This window comes from Anarrhichthys ocellatus, unplaced genomic scaffold (assembly GCF_004355925.1).
Source record: "Anarrhichthys ocellatus isolate YVR2014 unplaced genomic scaffold, GSC_Weel_1.0 scaffold12, whole genome shotgun sequence".
NCBI lineage: Eukaryota > Metazoa > Chordata > Actinopteri > Perciformes > Anarhichadidae > Anarrhichthys > Anarrhichthys ocellatus.
The window spans coordinates 6,847,298-6,866,960 of record NW_022280042.1 but is presented as its reverse complement, the minus strand read 5'-3'; the positions used below and the strand labels follow the sequence as shown (position 1 = coordinate 6,866,960).

Below are 19,663 nucleotides of genomic sequence, written 5' to 3'. Positions count from 1 at the left end.
AAAACAGCAGATTTCACAAACTCCAATTTCAATCTGACTCCCCAGTTAAAAACTGAATTAAGGAAATGGAGTTTGGTGGTAATCCAGTAATCTCTGCCAAACAAATTCACCCAGTTAGTTACTTATTAACTCCAGTGGACAAATGTCAGTCACGATCAGCTCTTTTCATCTGTCAGTCCACAAATTAAATAAAATAGAACAACATAGGATAGTTTCCAACTCCACTGCATTCATATGTCACCTAAATTCATCATCTCATAAACTTGCACCAGGAGCAGCAAAGCACGAGCAGCATTCTAAACACAGTACATCAGCGTAGCAGTGCTGCCTCCCTCAGGTCAGTGGCTCACGGCCCCGACCTTTACAAGCTCCCAAATGTGATGCTAAGGCGCCACCTGCCGGCTAAACTTGTGATTGGTCCATCTAGTCATGGAAAATCCCTCCAGCAGTCTGGGGAAATTCCATTACTCGTGCCTACCATCTTCTGGGAAATCATGAAATTACAACTATTCGCTTTTTATTACCAGTTGCTTTTAAGGTGGACTGCAATAATCTGTCCCTTCAGAGACTGATCAGTGAGTCACAAGTTACACACTGCAGTGCAAATTGTGTATGTGTTTATGTACTCATTAGAAAAAAACAGAGCAATAACATATTGTACTATTATATTCTCATATTTTCATCATATTAACATAACAACACATTACAATATTGAAGGAGTATTTTAGTTCACTTTCCCTAAATAGTTGGTCCTTAACAGTCTGATTTTAAAAGTGTTTTCACTGCTTTGAATTGAGTTTCACTTGGATGTGGTTTCTCCAGATAATATTATTTCTGCTTTCCAGTTATCTTTAATGAAACTCCAGCGTAAACTCGTCCCGTCTGTTCGAGAGAAGGAACAGTCCGGGTGGGTGGGGGGGGAGTAAACCGGAGGACAGGGGCTCTGTCTGCCCTGGTTTGAGCGCAGAGGCAGCCAGCTAGGAGAACCGCTCCACCTTAAGTCCTCAGCGGCCCCTCTCTGCTCCCGGGGAGCAGCGCTGCCGAACCCGGCCACGGCGCACCACAGCCGGCTTGGCACGGAGGAGGTGAGTACGACTCCTGGAGCCGTGGCCAGCACGATATTACAATTCCGGACCTGCTGCCATCTCCCTTCTCCAGTTGCACTGACACTACAACACTGCTCCACATCAACCACTAGTGCCTGTCACCCTGATTTATGTTGGAATGGACAGTTTAATAACAGACATGTAGCTCAGTGATTAATTAAGTAAATGTAAACTAATGTTACTTGGAAGCTTTTTGGGTAAATTGATCTATTAGATTATGTGACAAACATTATAAGAATATATTCAGTAGTAATATTCGTGGGTTATGGCTGTATTAGTACATCTTGTGACAGACTAGCAGAGTTTGAAGAAGAAAACTTTCTCTGCCCAAAGCTCTCTATCCTGCGCAGGGATTTGGCCCCTCTCACATCAAAGGGCCCTCAGGAAAGGGGTGGTCCCGAGGCAGGGGGATATATAGGAGGGACCTGCTCTGTTCTGACTGCAAGGCAAGAGCAGAGAACAGACTTAACGGGTCAGCAGAGGAAAACCTTCCCCCGAATTTAAACAGAGCTAGAAACTGAGACATCTGCTGAGTTTTGGAGAGAAGAGACCTGTTGGATTTACCACCGAGATCCAGCTTTTATTTTCATTTAATGAAAGGACTTTTTCTTGCAACAAGCCAGACCTGCACATAACTTTAAACGACTTTTGCACTGGATTTGATCCCTTTTTAGATTTTTATGCGTGTGCGTAATTTCGGTGACAGTTTTGTGGAAGTTCAAATACTTGGGGTTTGTAGCTTGTAGTGGAAAATATTTGAAAGGATTTATTTGCTTCCTCGTAGAGACTTTATTATCAATTTGTCTTTCCACTTGTCGGATTTCACAGTTGCATGATGAGGTTTTTAAACATTTCCATTGGTTTAATCGCCGCTCTGTGCGTCGGCGCGGCGCACAGCTCCTGGGAGGAGAGCACCGTGGTGCCGGTCAGAATAGACCCAATGGCCCGGTCAGAGAGCGAAACCGAACCGTGGCGGACTCTCTCCGTTGAGGAAAAGGAGAAGGAGGCGGAGATGAGGGAGTACCGGTTGGACGTATTTGGCAAGGAGCTGGTCTTGCATCTAGAGCCTGACCAGACCTTCTTGGCGCCCGGTTTTGTCTTCCACATTGTGGGGAGTCCTGAGTCCGAACCGACACGGGAACCCAAGAGCGGAGCCGAGCCGAGTTGTTTCTTCTCTGGCACAGTGAACGGAGAGGAACACTCTGCCGCTGCGCTCAACCTGTGCCACGGACTTCGGGGCGGATTCTACTTTCAGGGAGAAGAGTATTTTATTCAGCCCCTTAACTCGAGTGACTTCATAGGCACCGAGGAGGATGTCCACATGATACGCCGGAGAGGTCGGGCAGCTTTAGCTGAGGAGGGGAGCGCCAAGTGCGGGGTCAACGAGGACGAGGAGAGGGTGCCAAAGAATCTGGAGAGAGAAGAAAAGCACGGAGCCGCTAACGCAGACCAGACAGGTAAGGCTGCAGAAATACTATGCGCATTTTACGCGCTATTACTCATTTCATAGTCGACCAAACTGAACATATTTGACCAGCAACCTTAAAAGTGGCAATACACACAGAAAGGGTGATTAATTCACTCCGTAGAATGTATACAAAAACCAAATCACCTTTTTTTATATAAGGCTATAGTGTATACGCTGCCCAAACTGCTTTTAGCTGGAGTTGTGCCTGTGCCAATGAGCACAGCATGCACATTGAATCCCAGCTACCTTTTTGACAGCGCCGTCTGCGCACTCAGAGATGAGGAAGGGAGGGGAGGGGAGGGGAGAGGGGGGCGAAGTTCTGCAGGAGGGGAAAGAGGAGGAGTGGCGGAGGAAGGGGAGGGGAGGGGAGCAGCGGGGTTGGGGCCAGGCAGAGCCCGGTGGTGCTGAGACGTGTGAACTCGCCTCCTGGTACAACTCGCACCGGCAGACATTTTTCCCCAGAAAGGATTTTCTCCCTTCGCATAATTTTCCACCAGAGAAGGCCATTTTAGGAACGTGGACCCTGAGGAGGGAGGAGCCACCGGTGGTGTGACGCTGAGTTACGGAAGCCAGGCTCCTCCAGGCACATCCGGATCTCTCCTTGGAGCCTCCATGCCTCTGAATAAAATGGGCCTTTGTAGCTGCTATTTAGAACACTGGTCGGGTTTTGCAGTGTGCAGACTGTTCCAGACAAACTGAATGATGCTTATTACAAATAACAGTGCAGTAGTATCAGGACTGAATCCTGATATCTGCTCACATGACCTGTACCGTTTGGTCTGACTTCTGTGTCTCTCTTCTCTCCCTTCAGACCACCACAGAACCAGACGTTTTGTTTCCACCCCTCGCTACATGGAGATCATGCTCGTGGCCGACCAGTCCATGGCTGAGTTCCACGGCGCCGGGCTCAAGCCCTACCTCCTGACCATCATGGCAGTGGCGTCCCGCCTCTACCGCCACCCCAGCATCCACAACTCCATCAGCCTGGCGGTGGTGAAGCTGCTGGTGGTGTACGAGGAGGAGCGAGGCCCTCAGGTGTCGTCGAACGCCGCCATGACCCTCCGCAACTTCTGCCAGTGGCAGCGGCAGCACAACCCACCCAGTGACCGCCACCCTGAGCATTATGACACCGCTGTGCTCTTCACCAGGACGGTAAGTTGGAGTGGGGAGAAGGGGAAGCGTGTTAAAACAGAGAATGGATTAGTGATAGACAAGGAGGAAGTGAAGCAACATTCAAGAGTATTCAAACATTCATTTTGCTCTCTATCTGACTGTTTAGGACCTGTGTGGCGCCCACTCTTGTGACACTCTGGGCATGGCAGATGTTGGCACCGTGTGCGACCCTGACAGAAGCTGCTCAATCATTGAGGACGATGGGCTGCAAGCAGCATTCACTGTGGCACATGAACTGGGTAAGTGGAAGCAAAACATCTTCTCAATAATCACATATGCCACTTTTACAAGAGGTGATCAAAGAACGTTCATGTCTGTCCTCCAGGCCACGTCTTCAACATGCCTCATGACGATTCCCAGCTGTGCTCCGGGATCAACGGTGTCCACTGGGGCTCCCACATGATGGCCTCCACCCTGTCCAACCTGGACCAGCATCAGCCGTGGTCCTCCTGCTCCGCCCTCATGGTCACTACCTTCCTGGACAACGGCCATGGTCAGTGCCTGCTGGATAAACCGGTCAAACCTCAGCCACTCCCTCAGCCCCTGCCCGGGACGGTGTATGACGCAGACCGCCAGTGTCGGCTTACCTTTGGCGACGACTCCCAGCACTGCCCCGATCTGAGCACCACGTGCGCAGCTCTGTGGTGCACCGTGACCACATCCAATGGTTTGCTGGTGTGCCAGACTAAGAACTTCCCCTGGGCTGATGGAACGGCATGCGGGCATGACAGCTACTGCCTGGCCGGACAGTGTCTCACTAAGAGCCAAGCCGCCAAACATCAGGTAGGAACCAACCAGACCTAACCCAATTACACTTCAAAAAACAACCCAAAACACTGTACAATCCAAAGTAGTTAAGATATATTGCACCATCGCATGCTGCAAAATTGTCTCATGCCTCCCAACTTTGAATCAATCATCTCCAACTAAGTACAAAATAATAATGCTCATGTCCCTGTTGCTTTTAGACTCCTGTCAATGGTGGCTGGGGAGTGTGGGGTCCCTGGGGCGACTGCTCTCGGACCTGCGGTGGAGGTGTGCAGTATTCCTTTCGTTCCTGCGACAACCCTTTGCCCAAGAACAGTGGCAAGTACTGCGAGGGCAAGAGGATCCAGTACCGCTCCTGTAACTCGGACACCTGCCTTGATACCAATGGTAAGACGCCTTTGTTACCACAGAGATCTCAGATAAGATTTGAGAAATCTTCCAAGCGCTTTCTTTGATGTCATGAAAATAAAATGTCTTTGCACCACATGCTGCAGTTGTTCTCAGGAAGATGTCACGTTTTGATGTACCTTGCACATTGGTGTGAAAGCTAGCACGCGGGTCAGGCTGAACAAGCAGTAAATCTGACCCCACTCCGTTTCTTTCTCAGGCCTGTCATTCCGTGAGGAACAGTGCCTGGCCCACAACGACATGTCAGCCCAAGTGTCGCTGGGTTCAGGCGAGGGTGTCGAGTGGGTGCCCAAGTATGCTGGAGTTTCACCCAAAGACCGCTGTAAGCTGGTGTGCCGGGCCAAGGGGACTGGATACTTCTTTGTTCTCAAATCTAAGGTGAGAGTTGCTCGATTATATTGAGAAACTTTGTTTCTTAACTGTTTTAGAATGTTGAAAGATCAGCTATTGTAATTTCTCTCATCCCCTTGGCTACTGTCTTGCTGGGGAAGACTTCAACCTCCTTCCATTCGACTCTTATGTAACAGTCTTACTAGACATAGCTCTTAAGTAGCATTTGTGTCTCTCTGCTGCCCCCAGGTGGCTGACGGCACGCCCTGCAGCCCAGACTCCACCTCAGTCTGTGTTCATGGCCAGTGTGTCAAGGCAGGATGTGATCGCCTCATCGGCTCCAACCGGCGCTTTGATAAGTGCGGTGTGTGTGGAGGAGACGGCTCTACCTGCAAGAAATTGTCTGGTTCTCTGGAGCGTGCCAGGTACATATCTAACTGTCTTTTCCTCATCTACAAATATACTGTCCGGTAATATACACTGACATAATATAGTATGATCAGTTTTATGACTGAGTCTGACCTCCGTGTGTCTCTGTTTTTAGGCCTGGTTACCAGGATGTTGTCACCATCCCTGCTGGTGCCACCCACCTGGACGTCAAGCAGCGTGCCCCAGGCAATGGTCGTCATGATAACAGCTACTTGGCAGTGCGTCGCCAGGATGGAACCTATCTGTTAAATGGCGATTACAAGCTGATGACCATGGAGACCGACATCGCCTTGCGAGGGGCACTGTTGCGATATAGCGGCTCCTCCGCCACCCTGGAGCGCATCCGGAGCTTCACCCCGCTCCCCGAGCCCATCACCATCCAGGTGCTGTCCGTGGGGGAGGCCCCGAGGCCCCGGGTTAAGTACAGCTATTTTGCCCCGAGACCCAACAATGCTGCTTCAGTCTCCAACAGCAATGGAGGCCGCCGCCATTCCATCAATGCCATCAGGGAGGTGGGTGGAGCCGAGTGGACCCTGAGGGAGTGGGGTCCGTGCTCCCAGACCTGTGGCGGAGGTGTGCAGCAGAGAGAGGTGGTGTGTCTAGATCCCCATGGTCGTCCCTCCAGAGATTGCCCGGAGGAGCTGCGCCCCTTGGCCTCTCGGTCCTGCGGCACCCAGTCCTGTCCCTTCTGGCTTCTCGGAGAATGGTCGGTATGCTCCAAGACCTGCGGCCGAGGCTTCCGCAAACGCCAACTGCGCTGCATCGGCCACGACGCTCGCACGCTAACCCATGACAGCTGTGACTCCAAAGACCGGCCGCGACCTCTGCTGGAACTGTGCAATCAGAGTGCCTGTTAAGGAGTGCTCTCCAATCAAGCCTCCTTTCATACGCCCAGCTCTCTGAAAGACACCAGATAGAAACTCTGACCTTCACAGCCTCCTTTTTTCACACGGACAAACTAAAGAGGCAGATGAATGTTTACATCCAGAGCAAGAGTGGCTTTCATGGGTTCCAGGTAGTCTAAAAGTCCCTTGATGGGTCCAACACGACTGCCTCAATAAAGGCCAATTTGTACCCATTCCCTCCATCCATTTTGGGGCCAGACGGCAGTCCACAGTGGCACTGCCTCCTGGTGGAAGCAATAAAGACTGATTACAGCTTGCTGCCTGTCTGGCATCAGCGCAACAGTGGCACATTATGCCTCCCATCAGGGGAAAGAGAGAAAGCATGGACATTCCTGATTTCCTAAAGGAGCATGCTGGTTACTGTGCCAATGTCACGCTTACGTGTGTGTGCGTGAGTGAGTGTGAGACTGTGTGTGTGTATGCGTGTGTGTGTGTGTGTGTGTTACATTTTTAATGCTTGTATTTGATGTTTGTCCAAGCTGGGCTGGACAGACACATAAGGGGTTGGGGTCGGGGATGTTATTGCAGAGTATATAAAGAAACTGAAAAATGAAAGAGATTAGCTCATATTCTACTTACTCGCCCCATCAGGTATGGAAATAAAGATAGCTAATAGTCATAGTGTTTATGTTCAAGCCAGTTTATTTATCACAAACCTGTAGCACTTCGTCTTTGTTTTTTGCCAGCGGCACATTGTAATACCCAGTTGTCTCTAAATGCCTCAGTACGCTGTACTTTGTCCTTTAGCCATATCTTGCCCTCGTCTACACAGCCTTCAATGAGGGAACTCTTCAAAGACCAAAGAGGAGTGTCTGTGTGAGTGAGTGAGTGAGTGAGTGAGTGAGTGAGTGTGTGTTTGTGTGTGGAGATCTAAAGAGGGACTTGTCTCCTGCTACTACTTCATAAGTAAGTCTCTCCTGCCTTCTGCGAAGGCACCTTGGTTTTTTTTCTATCAAGTCTTTTCCTTTTGTACAGAATATCCAAACATTATTTATTTTTGTACAGCCTGTTAAATATAATCATGTGGCTTTTTTAATATTATTTTTTATTTGTTATTGAGATCACAGAAGGGAGTAGAATATATAGAGTATTTATACAGTGTTATATATATATATATATATATGGTCCTAGGTTCATGAATAAAGTATCACATTGACTTGTGAAGCTATTGTCTCCAGAGTGGTTTGTCTGTTTGACGTTGGAAGGTGCACTGATTTCCACTCTCGCACACTTTATTTTAATCCACCAATTGCTGCACGCAGCTAGGCTACCTGTTCGACCAGAGACGGAATCACATTTCACCAGCTGTCGAGCCCTTTTCATTGGTGAGCCTGCCAATCGAAACCCACTAGAAGAGAGTTTGTGAACATGTCCAAGGCTGCCAAATGTCAGAATCCTGTCTAGCATCTATTGGTAGAGGACCCACGAGGCCATGTAGTCCAGATCGGACAAACCAAACCCTGGCTCTGGATAGCCTCTTTAGTTCTCCTACATGCTTCCCACATGGTTGAAGTTTCAGTTGGTTGCAATCTAAAGCCTCACCGCTAGATGCCGCCGGATCCCCCATAGTGGACCATAAATATAGTTTTGGTGGCCTACCCAATATGTGAAAACATTTTTGCATTTCAGGTTTCGACCACTAGATGGGAGTATTTCAGCATGTCACCTAATTTGATTCCCCAATCCCTCCACAGTGTCCAAACATTGCAGGGATAGGGCAGTCTAGTCATGGCCGGTGTTGTGTCGAATACTGTTTCCCCCTCCTAAACCTAAACCAACCCTTATCCGTATATAACCAATCAGACTGATGAACAACTGCAACTGCAAAGCTACACTAATACATGATTTCTGATACGACAAACAAGCACCGAGTCATTGTAACGTAGAGCTACAATATGTCAGATATTTTAGGTGATGAATCGTTGCAGAAAGATGTAGAATTCACCGTCTTTCCTTTAGCCTGATAACGCAGAAATTACCTTTAGAAAAGTAGTGATGTATTTTCACCTCTTCTGGAGTCAGGCATCTCCCTGAACTTTCTGAACCCCAGGCGGGACCAGAAAATACCTCAGCACCGTCACTAAAATCTGAAGCCCGTGTGTCTCTTCCTGTTGGGCCCTGAGGAAGCTGATCTCCCGCCTTGAAAGGCTCCCACTGTAGCACAAAGGAAATCATTATCCTGTAATTATGGATGGTTAAAAGAGGAAGATTGGCCATCTCTGTAATCTGTGTAATGGTATAATGTGTCACCGGTTAGCCTAAACAACTGGCATGGACGAGGATGTGCGCTGCACGTTTTTCTGACTTTGCCATTGACAAAGAAAAAACACACACTGGCAGGGAGATGTCAGCATTTATACATATACGCCTGCGATGAAACTTTCTTATACCTGTTTGTTTGTTTTTCCTGTCTCAGCATCACATCACGTGCAGCTGAAAAGGAACATCTGGAAGGCATTATGAATCACGGCTGCTCAATGTGGGTGGCATTTCAGAGAGCTAAATTATCTTCATCCTTTTTGCCACCCTTGGCGTCCCATAGAGGTTTGTTGAAAAAGAAAAGAAACAGCATTCATATCTTTGACTCGAACAAATATGGTTGAAAAATATCTTTAATGTGTGATCATTGTGTCAGAGCCCATGTTATGCTTGAATGAGCACCATCTCTTGTAAGAGGGACTTTTTACGGTGGCTAATGTTCACAGCCTACCAGGAGCCTTTTCAGAGCAGTAACTTCACTTTTTAATTGTCAGTTTTATGACTGTATTTAAATCCCTACAGGTTAGCACAAGTGGCGTTTTTATTATTCCCAGCACAGAGGGAGGTGTGTGGTGGTCTGCCCCCGTCCAACTGTGCAACTTTGGTGTCCCCCCCCTCACTTGCACATTGCATAAAACTTGTTTGTTCCCAAACATGGCTGATTACTCTTTCTCCCCCATCTATGGGGTGACGCTCAAAGCAAAGCTCTAACCTGCATAAGGGCCTCTGGCAAAATGACTTTAATCTTCTAATCAGGTGTGTGTCCTTGGTGTTGTTTTTGGACATGACACCTGTGTGTTAATTGGAACAAGTTTTCACCTCACCGCATCCCTGACACAATGGCTCTGGGACAGATTTAAACCTTTTACCAGGAAAGTAGGGCGGCTCGTTTTCGTTCAGTCCCTGGAAAATAGCCGACGTGTCGGCACACAGGTGTGAAGCGACCCGCTGCGCCGCCCCGGGCTCATCACAGTCCGGTTCCTCTCTCATCTCTATGGAGGTCGTGATGTGACAGCAGCACGCGAAGCAGCGGGGGGGGGGGGGGGCTCGCGCACATTAAACACACGCACGGGCTCTTATCTAAACTTTTATAATCATTAATTTGTAAAGCAATTCATCAATTTATCTGAATTATTTCAAAATAATTGCCAATTAGAGTCTTATTCTGAAAATATCGCTCAGAAGTCTTTTATTCCATACTGTGGCTGACTTCATACTGGTTTTTGTCTCTCTCTCTCTCTCTCTCTCTCTCTCTCTCTCTCTCTCTCTTTCAGCGTAAACCTGAGGGGGGGGGGGAGTGGAATAAAAAGCCTCAGCAGTCAGTCAGAGAGGTGTGGGAACAGGACGGAACAGCGGCAGGAAAGACGCGCACACGTGGAGGGAGAAACTGAGGAAATTTGAAATAACCCGAAATCATAAGCAGCAGTCGGTTCATGTCATTAGTGGGTGGCACAGCAATGCTCCCGGAGGAGCCAAATAGGTGACTGGCTTTTTGTTAGCTTCTGCCATTGATTTATAAAATAAAAGCAGAACCCGGAAAGTGGGCGCACGGGGAGAGAAGGGTCATGGAAAACCTCTGGAGGACGAGGGCGCAGGCGGTGCGATGGAAGTTGCTGAGGAACTCGCTGCTGCTTTGTTTACTCACCGGTGAGTTTCACAATCAGTTCACTATTCCACCTTTCCGAGCAGCCACATGTTTATAATGCATTCTTTATGTTGTATAAATGACGTGACTCCTCCAGATGTGCTGCTGCGGGAGTGTTGGGGAAGTCAAGAAAATCCCCTTTTTCAGTTCAGTTTAGCGTTTTCCTCCAAATTAAGCACAGATCAAACATGAAAAAGTTTTAATCCGAACCAAATCTGCGGTAGTGTCGTGGAGGGGGGAGGAGTAGCTATGTGTGTGTGTGTGTGTGTGTGTGTGTGTGTGTTAGATAAGGGGTGGGGGTGGAAGGACTAGTGCAATTGTCTCCAAGCGTGTGGAGAGACAGGAGCCAGGACCCCCGAGGACCACCCATGCAGAGCCAGAGGTCTGCTGGTGGGACCTCCTGTGGGCATTTACATGGAAATATATCAGCTTTTCTGCAGGGGAAAGGTGGGTTCAGTTAGGCCTCCAATACAAAGGGAACATCCGTTGAAACTCACGTTGATCAGAAACAAAGACATTTTCTGTCTTTTGCAACAACAACAAACAATGTGAATTTAGATTTGATAGACTTTTCTGCAGTTTAAAGGTGTGCACAGTCAGTTTTCTCCACTGCATCCCCACTTCACATACGACTTTTGTTGTTGAGAAAAGCATCCTCCTGCACTAATTAAAAGGCAGGACTCCTCTACCACTAAGTCTGGAAACGTGCATATATGCCTCCAGGCGCATGTCATTCGAGTGTGAGTGACTGCTGAGGGAAAGCAGATCTTCAGCAAAGGCACACACACACACACACACACGCACAGAGCTTGTTTTCTTTGCTGTGTCTTTTATTTTGTAGTGCACGCTCTGGATTGCAAAAGAGTCCGCGGGAAAATAAAAAAGGCAGCAGGTTGAGACGAGTGCACAGAGAGGCCCAGCTGTGTGTATATGCTTTTGAATATGGAGGCTTTTATGGAAGAGCAGAATGTGGTGGGGGTGGTGGTAATGATTATCACACACATACAAAAGCATGTAACAGATCCTGCAAATGCCACGTGTGCTCCGAGCAGGAACAAGACGCAGACACGCTGAGTCCCATATTACTGACCTCCCACTCGAGGAGTAACTAATTCAGTTGCTGGGTCACTGTGGCTCACGAGTCTGTGTCCCATCATGCACAGCTTTCTGTCTCTGATCACCGTTTTAGAGTAGCCTCCATCTACTTGAAAGGGGCTCGTTGTGAAGTTTGGGGATTCACAAGAGGCGCAGATTTATCCAGGCGCAGATCCAGACTTATTATTTCTTCGCATGGGTTGAACTCCAAAAGTGCTGAGTCCTACACCTCCCATAATGCAGCTCTGTCTGACATGGGTCAAGGTTATTGTCTCAGACTTCGGGAGTGTATAGTCCTCCGAATGAGGTATAAACATACCCGTGTGTGTAAATGTTGGACTGCCCCTTTAAACCTCAGTGAAAGACATCCTTTCAAACTTATTTAATTGATTTGATCCTCCAAAAGTCTACTAGAAGCATCTCTTTGTCCTTGTTAGGGTTGCAACCAATTACAAGTTATTATTATTTTAACGTTTCGCCCAAAATATCCTCCTGACAAAACAAACCGACAAACGAGCGGAGGGGAAACAGAACTGTGCCGCTTTTTGCATTGCTATTTCCGCCAAAAAAAATTCCCAAAAAAGAGAACTAAATGCCGTGCGGTCATAATGTGCTAATTTTTTCAGGCCGTGTCATCGACTCGTCTGTCAGTTTGCAGCCTACAGCGCTTGGTTCAGCCGGTCGGCCATGCGCACTGATTTGCTGCCCCAGTCAGCCTGCAAATGGAGAAAATAAATCAAGCACGTCAACCATTACCTGTGTGAAATGTTGCATGCCTGTCACATGGCAACGGGGGTTTGATGGCTTCTTTTATTTTTTAAAGCGAAGAGTGTTTTTTTCCAGTTCTCTGAGTGCATAATAAATGGCCTGTCCTCGCGCTTTTAAAACCGGCCTTTGAAGGTATAATTATAGGCTGAGGTTGTGTGCTTTTGAGTTTAGTTCATAAAAAAGGTATAGTTAATTTGTCATCAAGGAAAAGGTTGAAACATCCCAGATGAAAAGACGAGCTTCTTTTTATTACAAGTGGACACTTACGACTTCTTTTAATTTTATTATTCTACCAGCATTCGGGGAATTGCCGGTGATTTCCGGTTACACAAAATTCGACACCGTGCATTAGCGGCTTCTAAAAGGGTGTGTGTGTGTGTGTGTGTGTGTGTGTGTGTGTTGCAGGCAGCAGTGAAGCCCAGTGTGAAGGCTGCATGGAGTACTGCTGCAATGGATCGCCGCCTTTCTGCTGCTCCTACTACGCCTACGTGGGGGATGTCCTGTCGTGAGTCAACACACACACACCACACACGCCACACACACACACACACACACACCTAAAGGTTTCGTGCAGTTCTGGCTCGAGTGAGACATAAAGACTCAGACACACACCAGCTGTTTTTAAACATGCTAGAAGACCCTTCAGAGGATCTCACCTCTGACCTTTGCCTGCGCTGATTCAGCACAGCTGCTTAAACCACATCTCAGACGTCTCTTTCAAGATAAGGATTTTCAAAATAGTAAAAACAGGAGGGGGGGGGGTCAGAGTTTGATGAGTGTTTTATCTACTTTGCCTGTTAATGATGAGTGTTTTATCTACAGACTCCTCTGCAGTAAACACACACACCAATGCTCACACATGACACACAGCTGAGTCAGATGCTATAGTCCATCTCCATGGCAGGAACTTAGAAGCATTGGTCGCATGTCTGTTTGAGTCCTCTCACACTCGGGTGGCTCACAGTTTTTTTTGTGTGTGTGTGTGTGTGTTTGTGTGTTCCAGGGGCACGGCCATCTCCGGCATCGTGTTCGGCGTGGTGTTTCTGATGGGGGCGGTGGCGGCCCTGATCCTGTGCGTGTGCATGTGCATGAAGGAAGGACGGGGCGCGCGGGTCGGCGTGTTCAGCACCTCCTACATCAACACCGTGACCCAGGGCTACCCAGGTCAGTCTGCAGGGGTCACACGCACACAAACACACACTTTTAAAAAGATCTGGATGAGCCACAAGGATTTATTTCAATAGTTACACCTTTTTAAATATAGGATCACTACACAGATAGTGGCCCCATCATGATGATTAACCAGAGTGATCCATTTCGCTTTGTGACACCTCATCTCCCGTCCTCAGGCGACCAGATATGAAAAGCAAACAGCAGAAGGGTGTGTGCCGTGTCACTGGATCCACCTCGGCCTCGAGCACAATTCCTGTCGAGCAACACAAAGAGAGCGATGATTCTTTTCAGAATTTAAAAAAAAAAAAAAAAGCCTTCACACCGCTCCGTTACAGCATACGCCCCAAATTTTCCATCAGCATCCATCTTGCCCCCCACACACTTTCACCGCTTCCCGCCTGTGACACCCTGTTCCCGCTCCAAAAGGGAGCAAACCGGCGACAATGTCCCCGCGTTGTACTTCTTCGGTACATCACAGTGTGTCACTCTGTTACTCCTCCAGCTCCAGGAATATACTGTTGTTGTTGTTGTTGTTTTTTGGCCGCTCATCATTTATTCATCATGTTTCGGTCCCCCCCTGTGTATTGCCTTCATGCTACGCTGGACCGGCGCTCTTCGCTCTGCCCTGCAGCTCTGATCATGTTTCGTAAACGCGGCGCTCAAACGCACAAAGCCATGCAATATGAGCGCATGCATGCAGCTACAGTGATATGAATTATTTGTCCTGATATAGCATGTGCGGCGCTATTGTTTTCTTCTGCCACAAAGATGAGGTAATCTATATTAGTATATAACTCTGATTAATGCTTCTCTGCATAGTTTTATTTATGTAATGGTACTTTTTTAAAGGTATAGGATATTCATCTAGGTGCTGTTGTCTCATCTTGCAAGGTCTCATCCTGAGCTTCACAACAGCTTTATAGGGAGAAACAGCTCCTCCTTTAAGATGTTAGACGGTAGGTTATTAATAATATTAGTGTCATAAATGTGAGGTTTTGCTGATGCAACGCTTTGGTTCGGAGTCGATTTTGACTAACGCCATTCATCTTTTCTTTCATCTCTGCTGCTCTGATGTCTCAGTGAATAATGGAAGTTCCCCCGGTGAGACTGATGCATTGTGTTCAAGCAAAGGACTTTTTGGCTGCCATATTTTTGATCTTTTAATAATCAAAGTCTCTTCTACCAGAAGGTGCAGTTTCTCGGTTTAACCACAAGAGGGTGCAACAGTCCCATCAAACTCCTTGTAAAATGGGGGCCGGTTTCCTCCCTCGCCTTTTTGTAATTATGGAGGAACTAAATGCTTTCTACCTGCTGAACTTTATTCACGTCTCTTTCTCGACCTCAGGTCCTCCACCTCCATACACCTACGACGACGAGATGTACCCTCCGTCGCTGCACCCCCCGCCCTACACCCCAACTCGGCCTCGGCCGGCCAACTGCTCGCCGCCTCCTCCGTACCCCGGCTGCACCCGCAAGTGAACCCCTGCAGCACGGATCATCTACCGGCCAGCTCAGAGGAAGCTCTCATGGCTGTGCATCTCTGGCCTCCAACGGATGGGGGTGGGGGTCAGGGGGGTCAGGGGGGTTAAAGACAATTTCAGGGTGGCCCGGTGCAATATTGTTTAGCAAGGCAGAAAATCCCAGCTACAGGCCTGCAAGGTGTGTAAATGTCCTGCTGGAGTCTGTGCACATCAAAGGCCACTTTGACGGAGGTTGAAGACTACTTTTGTCAGCACGGGAGGGGAACCTCACGCCACCGGAGGACAAAAGTCTTTCCAGGACACACTGTGGACTCTGCTTTTATGGACTTGATTCATGTCTGAGGTGGAAGTTAATGATTAAAGCTGTTTCAAACCATTCAGATGTGGACCTGTAGTGAGCGGACACAAAGACTTGGACATAATGCCTTTGAACTGACTTTAAAAGGGACTGGGTTGTTACAGTCTTGTTGTGTTTTTTTTTTAATTGCCTTACTTGAGAAAAATGAAAACTGAAGATGGGGGGGTCACATCATGTGCATTTATTTTTTTTTTGCCTTTGCTAGATTCTCCAATTGTGAAGCAATCATTATTTTTAATTTCAGTTTTAGGCTAATTAAGGTTTGTAATTAGAAGGGAACTGACCTCACTGTGCTACTGTTACATGACTGTGAATGACGGAAAGGATTTAGCTGTAATATTTGTCTGGTTCATTCTTTAATTTTCTAATGGCTTTGTTGTAAATAAAAGATGTGATTAAAATGTGTTTTTTTTTTTTGTAAGTAATGACGTCTACGGTCTCCATTTTTTCATATGAACGATCAATAATGAGCGCGCCTGTGTGCATGTGTGCACGTGCGTTGGCCATATGGGGGAGGGAGGGGGGTCTGTGCATAAAAACTGGAATGCGCGCGAGGCGGTTTATGTAGTCTACATGCGCGTGAGTCAGATAAGAGTCCCAGAGCTCACATAAGAGACTAAATGTGTGCACGTGCGTCAGAAAGATAACGCGTGTGAGGGATAGAAGGTGTATGCGCATATACTGTGTGCGCGCACGCGCGTGTGTGTGTGTGTGTGTTCTAATCCCACTCCGCCGTGGTCAGGTGATCAGTTGCTGAGCAGCTGTGCAGCCTCGGTGTCGCTCACAATCACACAACGGGAGTCACCGGCGCCGAACGCACACGCTTCTCACCCGACGCTTAACGTTTTGAGACCGTCCGGAGAAACGCTGCCTTCAGGAGCGTCGTGACAGCGAACCGACATGGGGGACCGAGTAGCTTTACTGCTGCTGGCTGTGGCGGCTTCGGCTCTGGCTGCAGAGGTAAGAAAACCCCGTTCTTTTTTTTTGTGCGAGATGTGGAGAAGTATTTTCACCATATTGTGTCTGTCAGCTGCGTCAAGCTGGATAGAGTTAGCCGCAGCTAGACCGGAAGCGAGGCGGTCCTACCACCAGAGCTAAAGTTTAGGATGTGTTGAAGGGGGAGGAGGGGATTATCACATTCAATAACTGAATGATGGAAGGATCATTTATCGTCATTCTACTACACAGACTTATATACAGCTAATTCATTCTACATTAAATAAGAAAATAAAAGCACAGCCATACACTGTAACGACCCAGTCCGTATTCTGCGTTATGTCTTTGTGTCCACCACTTAATTTCCCTGCAAAACAGACACGAACCAGGATCAGTGTAATATAATACATTGTTTACTTGGCTACTTTACTTTAAGTGGCCTATTGTATTAATAAATAGTTTTATGTTGAAGGTTCAAACCGGAAGTGTTGCGTTAAAGCGTGGGTGGTTTATTGTGAGTTATTGGATATTTCTAAACCGCTCACTGTGTTTTACAACAGCAAAAAACAAACATTTAGGTATTTTGTATTCTGTTTTTATTTGTGATCAACCCCCCTATAAGTACGCGATAAGGACAAATAAACTTGTATTTGTTGTTCCGATGCTCCGTACAGGCGAAGTCTCCCTTTAAGCCTGTTGTGGCTGATTTATAGAGGCTGTGTAACAATGTAGCAATGACGAGAACGTCCGACACATGTGATCCACAGCTGGACCCGTAATGTCTCCTTTGCCTTTGTTTGATACATTGACGCGAGTAGCTTTTTCCTCCGATTTAAAACGCGTTACAAACAAGTAATCAGTGTTTGTAAACAAATTACTGTACCCGAGTAGCACTGCGCAAATGAGTCTCAGCGCTGTCGTCATAAAACGATTATTTACTGGTCATTTTGGGCTCATTTAATGCCATTTAAAGTCATTACAGGGAGTACATGAAAAGCGTATTGTGTCGTTTTCCGTATCCCGAGGGCTGATTTTAAGGGAGTGGGCGTGTTTTGGGAATAAAAATAAGTCAAAAAGACGCCTCGTTGCTTCACAATGAAGACCTGACGCCGGATTGTGGCTTTTTAACGGCGCAAATAAACCCGTGAAGATGACAGCATCCTCTAGAAGAAACATTGTGAACGCTCTCCGTCATATTTCAGTCAGATGGTAGAGGATAGAGAAGTAAGATGGCGGCGGTGCACTGCAGCATTTAGCGAGGGTCAGGAAACTGGGAAGCCAACAGGAGCTTTGATTCTCATTGTTTGCCTTTTAAGCTGCTTTTTCTAACCCATCACGGGGTTTTCTGTGACAATAGTCGTTATTATACACGAGATATTCTTTATTAATATCTATACAGCGGACGTAGTTTCACTAAATCACTGCTCATCCTTTTTTTTTTTTTTTTTTTTTTCCAAGCGTCTCTGCCAAGAAACGGCTTTGTGCTAAAATAGCTGTTTCTAACACGCCTGGGACTTGATCTTGTAGTGATATGACACTGAAATAAATAATAATTCATCAAATTCAGGCATTTTCAGCACACGTGTTTGTAGAAATGTCATGTTCTTGATGCTGTAACAGTTTTACCCCCCCCCCCCATTTTATTAAAGATAAACTTTATTTCTGGAAAACACCATTTGAAACACGGGGATGTCCCCGACTGAGACTGTTTCTCTCTCCATCTGTCCGCCTCCGATGTGAGAGAAATGACACATTCCTGTAACCACATTGTTTCAGATGGGAGCAGCTCTACATTGTCCGTTGGATCTCCGGGCAGTTACAATCATAGTGCGTGTGTACACCATAAATGACTTGTAATCGATCGATAGTGCCAAACAATGGCTGTTATTCTCCATTCGGGCCTCTTGTTTTTGCTGTCTCGGCCATTTCTGCTCATTTCTCCTCCGGATGAATCAGGTGTAATGTGGCGGCAGGCGTTCATTGTACACGGCTTTTAATCAGTGGACTCTGAATGAATAGTTTGGGCTGTTCATCAAGCAGAGCTGTGGCTTTGCTCGTAATCCGTCCCTTTGCTTACTGGAGGAGTGTTTACTTTACAAACGTCAAAGGGCAGGAGTGATGAAATGAGATGGAACAGTAAACGATGTAAGCAAGATTAAATCGGACTTGATAATGAGACGGTTTCTTCTTTAATATCTTGTTGGGGCTTGTTTATAGCCTCCATGGCCGCGCCACATCAAACACACAGCTCGCAGGAAGCTGCCCCCCCCCCCTGACGGTGTGTGGAGCGTGGGAGTTGGATGCCAGCCTTTGTGTATTTGTGAATCCTTGGGAAATGGCTCTTGGATGGGTGCAGGCAGTCTGTTTGTGTGCACACTGCAGTCTTTCAGCCCCGGGCCCGGACCAGCCTGCTCCCCTTATTAGCAGGTTTAATGCCATTATGCCTGTTGGCCGCCGCCAGTGTTTCCCTCTGGCACCTTCTCACGCTGCAGTTTTTTTATGCTATCAAGCTCAAGAGTGGCTCCTTTTGGACATGCATGTGGTACCATATCCAGACCTCAAACAATCAATGAATTGATTTGTCGCTGGACAGGAAATCAACGGCACCATTTGGATGATTGGTTAATGATTTCGGTTATTTTTCTTCAAGCAACAATGGCTAAAATTCAGTGGCTTCTCAAATGTGTTTTAGTTGGTCGGTGGGACAAAACAAACGCATTTCAAGTCACAAAAAGCAATTCTGATAATTGAAGATTCATTTAAGTCAATTTAAAGTGTGCAAAATTGCCAAACTTGCTGGTTTCCGATTCTAAAATGAGGTCATTTTCCCTCTTGTTACCCAAGGGTGAATTGAATTTTTGGGTTCTGGACTGCTGTTTGGACAAAATGAGCAATTTAAACACGTCCCCTTTGCTCTCAGAACTCGACAAACTATAGATCTTTTAAAACGGGACAAATAAATCAATGTGGGAGAAAGAATCAGCAGCTGCAGAAAAACAGGCACCAGTCCTACTGGTCTCTGTGGTTCTATCAGTGAGTCATCCTCCATGTGCCCGTCTCTCCTCGTCTCAGTAAACAGTGGACATTGTCACGTGGCAGGACTGGATGTCCTCTTATTTAATGAGACATGAAAGGAGTTTGTCTCCAGCGCTCCCTGGCTTTTGTCTCAAAAAAAAAAACAACAATCCTTCATGCCTTACCAGTGCAAATAGATGGCTTGTTCAAACAGAGCACATTGTCCATCTTGGTTGTGTCAACAACAGCAATGACACCGCAGTGCTCCCCAATTAATGCCCCCCCCCCCCCCCACAACGGCAGAGCGTCGTGTAGTGCAGCCAATTACACGTGCCCCTGGGGGCGG

General features: G+C 47.2%; 3 protein-coding genes across 5 annotated transcripts in view; all 3 read left to right on the top strand.

Annotated features, from left to right (window-relative positions):
* Positions 1-1,569: 1,569 nt before the first annotated feature.
* adamts1 (ADAM metallopeptidase with thrombospondin type 1 motif, 1) lies at positions 1,570-8,101 on the top strand. The gene is made up of 8 exons (XM_031852359.1): positions 1,570-2,563; positions 3,386-3,726; positions 3,854-3,986; positions 4,073-4,530; positions 4,716-4,902; positions 5,123-5,301; positions 5,503-5,678; positions 5,798-8,101. Exons 1-8 carry the CDS (start codon positions 1,939-1,941, stop codon positions 6,537-6,539), a joined length of 2,841 nt encoding a protein of 946 aa, XP_031708219.1. The 5' UTR covers positions 1,570-1,938; the 3' UTR covers positions 6,540-8,101.
* Positions 8,102-10,411: 2,310 nt separating this feature from the next.
* On the top strand, positions 10,412-15,081 carry cyyr1 (cysteine/tyrosine-rich 1). The gene is made up of 4 exons (XM_031852367.1): positions 10,412-10,493; positions 12,760-12,859; positions 13,358-13,518; positions 14,873-15,081. The coding sequence occupies exons 1-4, from the start codon at positions 10,412-10,414 to the stop codon at positions 15,004-15,006; spliced, it is 477 nt and encodes a 158-aa protein (XP_031708227.1). The 3' UTR covers positions 15,007-15,081.
* An 868-nt stretch (positions 15,082-15,949) lies between these two features.
* Positions 15,950-19,663, top strand: part of appa (amyloid beta (A4) precursor protein a) — a 24,701-nt gene continuing 20,987 nt past the window's right edge. For 2 of the 3 annotated variants that reach the window (XM_031852361.1, XM_031852360.1), the window contains exon 1: positions 15,950-16,326. In XM_031852361.1, the coding sequence (XP_031708221.1) occupies positions 16,267-16,326 (60 nt within the window). In that variant the 5' untranslated portion in view covers positions 15,950-16,266. The remainder of the gene's footprint in view (positions 16,327-19,663) is intronic. The other variant, XM_031852362.1, reaches the window with a different exon arrangement.

Bases quoted from the DNA above. Each gene is read 5' to 3' on its own strand.
- adamts1 (XM_031852359.1), top strand. From the start codon at position 1,939: ATGATGAGGTTTTTAAACATTTCCATTGGTTTAATCGCCGCTCTGTGC. The intron at 5,302-5,502 runs GTGAGAGTTGCT...TGCTGCCCCCAG, and splicing joins TCTTTGTTCTCAAATCTAAG to GTGGCTGACGGCACGCCCTG. The intron at 5,679-5,797 runs GTACATATCTAA...CTCTGTTTTTAG, and splicing joins GGTTCTCTGGAGCGTGCCAG to GCCTGGTTACCAGGATGTTG.
- cyyr1 (XM_031852367.1), top strand. From the start codon at position 10,412: ATGGAAAACCTCTGGAGGACGAGGGCGCAGGCGGTGCGATGGAAGTTG. The intron at 10,494-12,759 runs GTGAGTTTCACA...TGTGTGTTGCAG, and splicing joins GCTGCTTTGTTTACTCACCG to GCAGCAGTGAAGCCCAGTGT. The intron at 12,860-13,357 runs GTGAGTCAACAC...TGTGTGTTCCAG, and splicing joins TACGTGGGGGATGTCCTGTC to GGGCACGGCCATCTCCGGCA.